Source organism: Vanellus vanellus, assembly GCF_965231255.1.
Source record: "Vanellus vanellus genome assembly, chromosome: 12".
Lineage (NCBI taxonomy): Eukaryota > Metazoa > Chordata > Aves > Charadriiformes > Charadriidae > Vanellus > Vanellus vanellus.
In genome coordinates this window covers 8,934,997-8,946,569 of record NC_138917.1, presented here as the reverse complement: position 1 = coordinate 8,946,569, position 11,573 = coordinate 8,934,997, and the positions used below count along the sequence as shown (strand labels likewise).

General features: G+C 52.4%; 1 protein-coding gene across 1 annotated transcript; it reads left to right on the top strand.

The window, feature by feature from the left end:
- The first annotated feature begins 6,591 nt into the window (after window positions 1–6,591).
- On the top strand, window positions 6,592–9,275 carry FOXC2 (forkhead box C2). Its single transcript, XM_082489506.1, has one exon. The coding sequence runs from the start codon at window positions 6,880–6,882 to the stop codon at window positions 8,374–8,376; it is 1,497 nt and encodes a 498-aa protein (XP_082345632.1). The 5' UTR covers window positions 6,592–6,879; the 3' UTR covers window positions 8,377–9,275.
- Window positions 9,276–11,573: the final 2,298 nt, after the last annotated feature.

Genomic DNA, 11,573 nt, shown 5'->3' with positions numbered 1-11,573 from the left:
CCGGGGAAGGGCCGCTTTTGGTCAGCCTTCGCCCGGACGAGGAGATCTTCCTCCGGGAGGGGGAAGGCAGTGATCCCGCCGGGGCGCCCTCCCCCTCCCCGCATTGTGCGGTGTAAAGGCCGTGAGGGAACCTGTGCCTAATGCAGGGCCCTGGGCCTAATGGAGGACTCTTCCCTCTGGGGTTGGGCCTGGTGGAAGCGGTGCGAGCTGAGGGAGAACACAACTTCGTGTCCAGTGTGTGGCTGGGGCAGCCTGGGCTCCCATCTCTGGGCATCTCTGTCGGCGGGCGGCTTCCAGGCTGGGGAATGGTGCCCTACAGTGGGGGGCTGCCAGGCCTCAGGGCTGGGGGGGCGCTGCCTGAGGGGTGGTACACCCCAAAATCTGCAGCAGCAGCACCATTCCTTCTGCAGTCAGACACAGGAAAGGCCATCCTGTATCCTGTGCTCCTCTCCCTTCATGTTACAGAAATACCATGGTCTTTGGATCATGTGTTAAAGCTGGAGGGGGGAAAAAAACACTTTACGTAAACTCCCAAATCATTTTTTTTTGCATTTAAAATTGGCTGGTCATGGATAAAATAATATCCAGCATTTACATGGGCTTCCAGGTCTGCCGGCTGTCAGAAAGTACACTTCTCACTTGCATTTAATAGGATAGTAAATTATTTGCTTGAATGATTTATTACTTATAGAATTAATGTATTTGACAATTACACCAAGAAGAGGGAGGACGTTGAGAATCCCGACATTCCTGAGCGGAGTGGGATGGAAGGGTCATGGGAACAATGAAACGGAGGTTTATTTTAAAGTGTGTCGGGGAAGGGGGGGAAATGGCTTTTGAATTTGGTTTCTAATCTGCTTGGCTTGGATGCTACCGATACACATCCACCGTCAGAGCCGACTGTTGCTCTGCCAACCAAAAAGCGGAACAAATTCGGATGCTCTTCTCTGAATAGTTACAGATGTAGCTGGGCAGATGTAAACGCCTTTTCTCTCTGCGGCTGCTGTTGATTGCCGAACTGTTTTTTTCACAGCGCGAATCAAAGGCCAGGACTCCGCTGGGTTCAGGAGTCTTTCCCCCTCCAACTATGTGTGTTTTTCAAACTCGGTTTAATATCAACGTATTGGGCTAAATGCTGCAAGCAGCTGCGGTGAGCCTGGGGCTTCACCTTTCCACCGAAGTCCCTCGTAAGCATTCAAAGAAAGTACTTAGAGCCCTGGTTCTGCAATGGGGTGCATTTAGGAAGGGCCTTTTCACTACCTCAGAGTGCTGCTGAAGCCAGTGGGAATCCGTCCAGGCATAATAGACCACCCATGTGGAGCTGGGCCTAAATGTTTGAAGCTCATTCCTCTGCTTCCTACTCACGGAAAACTCCCAGCGACTTTGATATCTCTGCGGGGAGTTCAGGATCGGGCCTTTGGTGAGCAATTTACAACCTCTCTATAATTCAGCATTGCGATTTGCACTCCTGGGCTGCGAGTGCCGACGCTGTCCATCTGTCCGCTGTCACCCAAAATCACGCTGTAGCTCGTGGGACTTGTTTCCACTCCAACACACACTCGTCTTCCTCTCCTTTGGGAAGTGAAAGCGAGTGAGGTAGCAACAGTGCTGTTAATTAATACATTAACAGTCAAGGGGGGCTGAGATCCTACCAGACCACCTACATCTCCCTCCAACCTCCATGCAAGACGCCCTGTAAAGCTGTTCCTTACATGAATTTGGCTTCCAAAAAAGAGGGCCTGAGCTGGCTTTCTAGAAATCAGGGTACTTTGCCTCAAGCAAATGAAGAGTTTGCTAATAAGTGACATCTATTCTGCTGGTTCAGTTCCCTGCTTTGATTCTATGGGTCTGAAATTTGCTCCAAATTACTTTTCCAGGGTCTCTTCTATCACGCGTACCGCAGCTTTTAGCATTATCTCTAGCAGCCTGATGTGGCTCGTACGGATGCCACTGGGAAGCCTCTCTTTTCAGCAGGAAGCAGACGTGGCCACCAACGTCCTTGTAAATTGAATTAGTCTATTGGAGGTGTCTGAATCAGTTCTAATATCCACTTCACCAAATTTAATAAAATACTGTAGTGAAAGAGGTTAAAAAAGGATCCTGGGCTTTCATACAGAGGGCAGAATGCAGCTCTTGCTTGAAACACCCACAATTTGTGAAAACACCTAGAAAAAGGGAGTGCCGGATTAATACAAACCCTATGAACAATGCAGAAAGAAACTCCTTGTGCTGCGGGAATCATTTCACTGAAGTGCAGGCTGAACACACACAGGCAGCCACAGAAAACAGACAAAACACATCCAAAGGGGAGCGCTGAACTAGCAATATCACTAAGCTTGGTTCTGAATGTTGAAAATTAAAAATAGACTACAAATTTTAAAGGCAACAGTTTTTAATGAGGTTTTCATTCATACAGCATATTAGCTGGGTACTAGAAACCAGTCTTTCTGTCCACTGTGAAATGAATTTCCATGTGTGAGTAAACAGCGTTTCACTGAATTTTTGTACTTACGAAATAACCCAGCAAAGGATGCACATTAGAGCAGGTGGGGCTGGTCCGGGCTGACCTGTTTGAGCCCTACGATGTCGCCTGCCACTGGGAAATAGGTGTGGGGTTTGTGTCAGCCCCCTGGAACCAGCGGTGGGTGCCCTCTCCTGGGTCGGTCACCAGTACAGGTGCAAAAATGGTGAACGAGCAGAAAGCCAGGTGCATTGGTGGGTCTTAGCTGGACTGGTGCCATGACATAGCTTTTCTTTTCCTTCCTTCCTTCCTTCCTTCCTTCCTTCCTTCCTTCCTTCCTGCCTTCCTGCCTTCCTGCCTGCCTTCCTGCCTGCCTTCCTCTCTTTCTCTCTTTCTTCCTCTCTTTTTTATCTCCTTGTCTCCTTCTCTCCTATCTCTCCTCTCTTTCTCTCTCTTTCCTTCTTTCCTTCTTTATTCCTCTCTCTCTTATTCCTCTCTCTTTAGCTCTTTCTTTTTCTTTCTCACTTTTTCTTTCTTTTTCTTTATTTCTTTTTCTTTATTTCTTTCTCTTTCTCTCTCCCTCTCTTTTCTCTCTTTCTCTCCTCTTTTTCTCTCTCTTTCCTTCTTTCCTTCTTTATTCCGCTCTCTCTCTTTTTTCTTTCTTTCTCCTTCTCCTTCTCCCTTTGTCTTTCTCTCTCTTCCTCTCTTTTTTCTCTCCTCTCCTCTCTTTCTCTTTCTCTCTTTCTCTCTTTCCTTCTTTATTCCTCTCTTTATCTCTCTCTTTCCTTCCCTCTTGCTTCTTTCTTTCTTTCTTTCTTTCTTTCTTTCTTTCTTTCTTTCTTTCTTTCTTTCTTTCTTTCTTTCTTTCTTTCTCTCTTTCTTTCTTTCTTTTTTCTCTTTCTCTTTTTGCCACTCATGCTTTCTTTCTCTGTTGTTCCCATTCTCCACTCCCTTTCCCTCTCACACACTTCTTGCTCTTTCTTTCTCGCCTGCTCGCTCACTCGCCCTCTCTTTCTTTGATCCTCTATCTCGTTTCCCCCCCTCTCTCGGCTTTTCCCTCGCCTCCCTTCTCCCTGTCTGTCCTTCCCTCTCTCCCTGTCCCCTCTCCTCCTCTCCCGCCCAGTACTTCCGCGCAACCGGGCACCCGGTGCGGTGCCGGTGGGGTGCCGGTGGAGCGGTGCAAGCCCCTCGGTGTCCCCTGGGGGGCAGCACACGCCGCGCCGAGCCCCCGGGGCGGGCAGGTGAGCGCTGCTCCCGCCGCCGGCACCGGCCGCCCCGAGCCCCCCGCCCGCCCCGGGGCCCGGGCAGCCGGCGTGGGAAGAGCCGCCGAGGAGGGGAAGGGTCCGTGTTGTCGCTGTCGGGTGGTCGCCAAAGGCAAATAAAAGCTGCGGAGGGAAAACCGCCGCCTTCCCGCCCGTGGCTGTGCGGGTACCACGGGCAAACGCGGCTCCAGGAGTCCCGCGGAGGACGGGGGAGAGAAACCGGCGGTGCTCGGGAGGAGAGAGCGCTCCCCCCGTGCCTCTCGCTCTCTCGCTTGAAGGGACTCCTCTCTTTGCGCTTTCCCCCTTTGAAAGCTGGTGATTTTTCATGATGATGATTTTATTTTATTTTTCTTTTCCTTCCTGCCATTCGAAGTTTGGGCTTTTCCGAGCCCGTCGGTTTAGTCTCTGTTAAGTTCCCCGCGGCAGCCGGCAAAGACCTAGTGCTGCTTCTCGGTTTTCTGTAGAAATTCATCTCGGTAAAGCTTTCAGCCGAGGAGAGGTAAGATTCAAACAAGGTTATTTCTCGAGAGCGTACCAGGCTTCCAGGAAGGGACAGCTCTAGGACGCCGCAGGGGTGGCTTTGGTCAAGCTTTTGCATTTAAAAATTCCTGCCTTTTGAAAAGTTATATTGTTTAAGAAATCCCGTGTGCTTATGTACGCTAAGAGAACACCCTAGTTTTTATGAGAAATGTGATTTCTTTGGAAACCGAAGACAAAATTGTGAAGTCGTTCTCAAATTATTCCGGGAAAAAAATAAAATAAAATAAAAGTTTTCTAGACGGTCGTACATCTACATGAAAAGTATCAAGCAGACCTCGCAGAATTTACTATTTGTTTTCATAAAAAATCCCCCGGACGTTTGCTCGGTTGATGAAACCCTCCCAGACCATTTACATTTATTTCCATCAAAATTAAAGAATGATTTCGAAGCGTCCGGCGAAACTTTCCAATCAATTTTTCCACCGCAGATAATTTTTAACCTTATATCCCTGTAGAGAAGCTGCCTCTTTTTTTTTTCTTTTTTCTTTTTTTTTTTTTTTTTATACCCCCCGTTTATCTCATAAAATCGTTTCCTTTCTTATTAAGAAAATCTCCGGTAATTAACAGCCCTGCCGAGTTCCCACGGCCGGAGCCGGCTGCGGTCTCATCCCCACCGCCCCGTCTGGGAGCGGGGAAGGGACCTTCTCACCAGCGGCCAGAAAAAAATCACAGTCTGACTTCGGGAGGAAAAAAAAAAAATAAAATAAATATCTTCCCTTAAAGCCTTACGAAGCCCCACAAATTGCATGGAGGGAGAGGCAGAATTACAGTGTAAGAAACCAAAAGATCACCGCTGAGAAATCAGAGCGGGCGCAGCCGGGCTCGGGGGGGAGGCGGCGGGAAGGAGCCCTGCCGAAGTGACAGCTAATTAATTTCAACCTTATCTCGGTCTCTTCGGGCTCGGATCGATTTTGCAGTGACTAATTATTATTTTTTTTTTCCCTTTTCTTTTCTTTTGCGGAGCAGGGAGTGGGGGGAACCGCTGTTTCCCACCTTCGTTTCTTCGCTGGGCAGATCCGCGCTTCTCCCGGGTGGGACAGGGCAGCTCGCAGCAGTTTTCCCGGTACCTGCGTTTACACTCGGTCACCATGCGTCCCTAATTGTCCCTCTCTGATTGCCTCTAATGAAATCATTAAGAGAAAAGGCAGAGGGGCGGATTTCACACGCACAAGAAAATCCGCCTCAATAGCCGGAACGAAAAAAAAAAACCAACACCAACCCCCCCCCAAAAGCCACTTAAGTGCGCTCACTGTTTTCTTTCTTTAAAAATTATAATAATAAAATACCCTCAAACTCCCCCAAAGCGATAGAGGAACCACTCAGCCCCCGGGCGACGGCGGGGCCGGTGTGCGAGGGGCAAAGCGGGACGAGATGTCACTCGCCACTGGGCGAGCACGGCGGGGAGGGAACCGGTGGCCTTTCCCGGCGCCGGGCGAGGAACCGGCGGACCATTTCACTGAAAATAAATATATTTATAACAAAAAAAAAAAGAGGAGAGGGGGGAAAGAAGGACCTGCCCGGCACAGGGGCACCGTTATGTCGGCACCGCGGGGCGATGCGCCGTGTCGCGACTCCCGCCGTCCTTGAGACCAACTTGGTTAAAAAAAAAAAAGAAATTAAAAAAAAATTAAAAAATAATTTTTAAAGTGCTTAAAAACTTTTCTTTTTGGTGAAGCGCGAGGGAAGGTGCCGGGGGCGAGCAGAGCCCCCGGCCAGACCCCCTCGGCGCTGGCTCCTTTCGGGGCCAAAACGTTAAAATTATAGAGTTTGGAGTGAAGGGGGAGAGGATCGGTATAATTTTTAATGTGTATATATATATATAATTTTAGAGTAAGGCGCTGGCGGGCGGGCGGGCGTGTGTGTGTGTGTGTGTGTGTGTATGTGCGCGTGTGGCGTGTGCCTGCGCGCGATGCACGCCAGCGCCACCGCATCCCGCCGCCGCCCTCCCATTGGCTGCGGCGGCGGGGTGCGCGCTCGCCCATTGGCGGGGGGGCGGCGGCGGGGGGCGGGGCCGGCGGGGAGTAAAAGCGGGCGGGCGGCGCGGGGCGAGTTTCGAAGGCGGCGGCGCGGCCGGGAGGGAGCTCGGCGGCTCCGCGCAACACCCCCTCCCTGCTCCCCGCCCCCCCCCGCCAGGAGCCGGGAGGGCTCCGGAAGATTTCGGGCCGGTGTTGTGACAAGAACTGGGTTTCCGCAAGGCTGCTTTTTTTTCTTCTTCTTTTTTTTTTTTTTATTATTATATATATATTTTTTAATATATATAACTCCCTTTTCCTGCGAGAACCGGGTGTTCCCCCCCCCCCCCCTCCCCGCTCCTCCCACCCTGCTTCCCGGTCCGCAGCAGCGCTCCGCCGCCGGTGTGTAGACCAGAATCACAGTAATAAAGAGGGAGGGAGAGGCGGCCAGAGACCACCCGGCCCCGGCGACCCGGAGGATGCTGCTGCGGGGCCGCTGCTAGAGGACACGCCGGGATTTAGCTCCTCTCTGAGACTCTCTCTCTCTCTCCCCATCTCTCCCCTCTTCCCTCTCCGCAGAGGGGTCCCGGACGGGGGTGAGGTCCTTCCACCCTCTTCCTCCTCCTCTTCCTTCTCCTCCCCGGCCGCGGGAAGCCCCTCTCCAATGATGCAGGCTCGCTACTCCGTCTCGGACCCCAACGCTTTGGGAGTGGTGCCGTATTTAAGCGAGCAGAACTATTACCGGACGGCGGGGACGTACGGCGGCATGGGCAACCCCATGAGCGTCTATTCGGGCCACGCCGAGCAGTACGCGGCGGGGATGGGGCGCTCCTACGGACCCTACCACCCCCACCAACCCGCCGCCCCCAAGGACCTGGTGAAGCCACCTTACAGCTACATCGCCCTCATCACCATGGCCATCCAGAACGCCCCCGACAAGAAGATCACGCTCAATGGGATTTACCAGTTCATCATGGACCGCTTCCCTTTCTACCGCGAGAACAAGCAGGGCTGGCAGAACAGCATCCGTCACAACCTCTCCCTCAACGAGTGCTTCGTCAAGGTGCCCCGCGACGACAAGAAGCCGGGCAAGGGCAGCTACTGGACGCTGGACCCCGACTCCTACAACATGTTCGAGAACGGCAGCTTCCTGCGCCGCCGGAGACGCTTCAAGAAGAAGGATGTCTCCAAGGAGAAGGAGGAGGCCCGGGAACGGCTGCTGAAGGAGCAGCCCAAGCCCCCCGGGCTGCCCGGCGCCGACCTCCCCAAGGAAGCTTCCTCCTCCTCCTCCTCTTCCTCTTCCTCCGCCTCGGCGCCGGCCTCCGAGAAGAAGGTGGTCATCAAGAGCGAGACGGCGTCTCCCGAGCTGCCGGTGATCACCAAGGTGGAGACGCTGAGCCCGGCCAGCGGCGGGGCCCTGCGGGACAGCCCCCGCAGCGCCGCCTCGCCCCCCGCCGCCGCCTCCCCCGAGGGCTCTCTGCCCGAGCATCACCCCGCCGGCAACGGGCTCCCGGGCTTCAGCGTGGAGAGCATCATGACCCTGCGGACTTCCCCCGCGGGGGATCTCAGCCCGGTGAGTGCCGCCTCGGGCAGGACGGGCGCCGGTATGCCGCTGGGCTACCCAGCGGGGCAACCGTCGGGCTACAGCGCGGCGTGCAGCCAGGCCCTGGACACTAGTGGGAGCTACCACTGCAGCATGCGGGCCATGAGCCTCTACAGCGGCGAGAGGCCGGGCCACATGTGCGTGCCCCCCGCACCGCTGGAGGAGGGTCTGGCCGAGCATCCCACCGGCGCCCCGTCGCCCCTCGGCACCCTGAGCCTGCCCTCGGGGCAGGAGGGCGGGCTGGGCACCGGGCATCACCCCCACGGCGGCGGCGGGGGCGGCGGGGCGGCGGCGGCGGCGGGGGGGCAACCCACCGCCTCCTGGTACCTCAACCACGGGGCTGAGCTGAGCCACCTGCCCGGGCATACTTTTGGCTCCCAACAGCAGACTTTTCCCAACGTCCGGGAAATGTTCACCTCGCACCGGTTGGGGATGGAGAGCGCCTCGCTCAGCGACCACCAGGTGAGCAGCAACTCCGCCTGTCAGATCCCCTACAGATCCGCGCCCTCCCTATACCGCCACGCCGCCCCCTACTCCTACGACTGCACTAAGTACTGAGTAGCCGCGACACCCCCCTCTTCCCCCCCCCCCCCCGTACAGGGCCATCCGCCAAACAAACAAAAAAACCTAAAAAAAAAAAAATATTAAAGGAAAAAGATCAGGAGAAATGAACCCACACCAAACGCTTCAGATGGAGGAAAAAAAAATAAATGGAAAAAAAAAAAAAAATTGACAGCTTCCCCGTGGACCCGGGGGTCACAGAGTTTGTAGATCCCAAGCCCCGTTTCGGGCCTCCTTAAATTCCAGGCAAGTAAATTCTACTTGAAAAGGGGGATCTTTCCTAAAATAATAATAATAAAAAAAAATCATTAAAAAAGGAATAATTCTATATATATATGTCTATCTAAAAGTGGCAATTTTTATATGCTAAAGTATAGGGGGTCTCAGAAAAAATAAGTTATGGACCAATATCGCAACGACCATTTATACGTTTTAAAAGAAAAAAAAGTATATAAATATATATATATAAATATATGTCCTGGGTATTTTTAAAGTTCTCTGTTGTACTGTAAAAAATGTGTGGATTTCAAATCAGGCTGATTTTCAGAGCCATTAATATAATATTTAAAGTTGAGTTCACTGGATTATTTTTGTCTCGCCCAACAATTCCTAACGTCCAAATTAATGACAAGTGATTTCTTCTTCTGTGTACAATTATGCAATAGAGTTTCTTTCGTTTTAGAGCTGTTCTTTTCGCAAGACGAGGAAATAATTTATTTTTTTTTTTGCTGGTGGATTTTTTTTTTTTGAAAGAAAAAGACAAAGTATCTGATACTTTTTTTAATTATTATTTACGATGTGTGATGTTTTGTATAATAGACTTCATCTTGACCATTCCTAAGGACTATTTGCTTTAACCTGCTTCGAAGTTCGTTTGTCTTATGTGGTCCTAATTGTTGTACTTACCTTAAAATAAATCCATGATGTTTTTTTCTGCTCCAAGTCTGGCGCTTGTCTCTGTATATACGTGGGTTTTTTTTTGCATATTTTTTTTTTCTCCCTTCACCTTTTCTTCATGCGGAAAACTGATTGTTTTTAAAACAAAGTCGTTTTCCTGGAGCCTAAAGATTTCTTATTATCTCTTTGACCAAAGGTTTAGTTTATGTGGGGAGCTGGAAATTACACATCTGCGGGGGGAGGGGGGGGAACAAATAAGGCACGGCCGGGTCTGAGCACCGGCGCTCTCCCTCAATCCCAAATCCTTGGCCATCTTGAAATTTGGGGAAATTTTCCAGGCCTTCGATGGGGAAAACGGCGAGGGGTGGGTGGGTGGTGGGGAGGCGGGGGGGGGAGGATTTCGGCTTCCCTTGCCCCTTCCCTGCCAGCGCAGGCCTTGTGCGATGCTTTGCCGGTCCCAGCGCCCGGAGCCGGCTCTCTCTACAGAAAATAAACAAAAATCCCCCCCCTCTTTTTTTTTTTTTTTTTTAATTTTAGAAAAGGAAACCCGAAAGGCTAAGAGTGGGTGCGGGTGATAAGGGCGATGGTTTAAACCCCATCTTGCTGCGGAGTCTAAAAGAAGGTGGGAAGTTAATTCCGGAATCATTTTAAGCTTTTAAAGTCCTCTCCCGTATGGAGGTTTGGCTGATTTTTAACCTTCTCCTTATCTATTTAAGCTCCTGTTCGCAATGCCGGGTACTGACAGATGCTGTGCGGTTTTCCCAAAATCAACCTTAACCTGTCAAAACAGCTTTAACCTAACGCAGAAGCGCAGGGGAACAGCAATGCCGAAGGCATGGAAATGCGGTAAAGCCCGAAGCAGATTTTTGGGAAGGCTCTTTGGGACTTCTCAAGCCCAGCTCGTTGGAGCTCGGCTCCTTTCCCTGACGCTGCAGAGGCTCAGCCCTCCAACATTTCCAGGGGACATTCCCTGGCTGTGTCGTCCCCCCCCTTCCCCCGTACCCCTCGTCGCCCTGGCTGGGTTAGGCAGCGGTTATACGCGTGGTAGGCTGTTAAAATCGATGATATAAATTGGTTTTGATGGAGGAAATTTCGCCTGCGCTAGAAAGCTGGCAAAAAGCACCGAAACTCTTGCTTTAAATGAGGAAAAATGTCCGAGTCTCACTTGATCTGTATTTTAAGGAACATTCTTGTAAAACTCTTGCCATTTTTCCTGGCTCTCCGAGGGTGGTTTTGATTTTTTTTCTTCGTTTTTTTTTTTTTTTTAATGCAACAAAATCCGAATTGCTATTTTAAAGAGAGGAAATAAATAGGGTAAAGAAAATCGGGTAAAAGGTCAAAATGAAAATGAACAGGATAAAAGGGTATAAAGAAAATAGGGTAAAAAAAAAAAAAAAAAAAAAAAGGCAAGGAAGAATCCTTCCCCTCTCCCGTGTGGAGCCTGGCGGCAGGGGAGCGTCGGGTGGGTGCCTGCCCTCCCGGAGGTGCCTGAAGTCAGGTGGCTGCTGTGGGTTTTCCCACAGGTGTCGAGAAATCCCGGGACCGCTGATGCTCCCGTGTCTTCCCACGCCGGCTAAGGGCGCCGGGCACACGGGGGTGCAGTGCCGGGGGCCGGGGTGACCCCCCCGGGGCTCTGCCACCTCCCCCCGGCTGCTGCTGGACAGTTCCTGGGGGGGGGGGGGTGGCACAGCTTGAGCCGAGCTTAGGGGATCCCTTCCTCCCCCCCCCCCCCCCCCAACTCCTTGTTGGTGTTTTTCCCCCCCACACCCCGTCCCCTTGGGATGCTCCCCCGTGGGGTCTGCGCGGCTCTCGGCCCCTCTCCTCACGCTGCTGCACTCCGGCTTCGGAGATGGCGGGATTGCGGGATGGATTTCAGGATTTCGGCGGAAAAAGAAAAGCCCTTTATTAGGTGCTGGGAGCAGTGCGGGCCCGGGAGCTTGCAGGATCAGGCCTTTCCGCCGCCCGGGAACAACATCGGGGGCAGGGTGGGCTTCCAGCCCCCCCCCCCCCCCCCCCCGCCACCCCCTGGGCGCAGGGGTTGGGGGCTGAGAGCATCGTCCCTTTGCTGTGCCCTGTCGTGGGGTGCAGGGGGTGTCAGACCCCATATGTCCCCCTTCGTGGAGCCTCAGTCCTCCCACCCTTCCGAGGGGATCCCTTTTGGGTGGGCTGGTTTTGCAGGCGAGGTGAGAGCAAAGTGGGGGTGCGGGGATCTTTTCGGGACTGTATTGAAAAGCTGAGATATGGAGGTCGATAAGGCGATAGGCGTCTGTCGCGACAGGTGACTTCAGCCCGGCCGG

What these genes read in the sequence shown, in the direction of transcription:
- FOXC2 (XM_082489506.1), top strand. Translation starts at nt 6,880, where the DNA reads ATGATGCAGGCTCGCTACTCCGTCTCGGACCCCAACGCTTTGGGAGTG.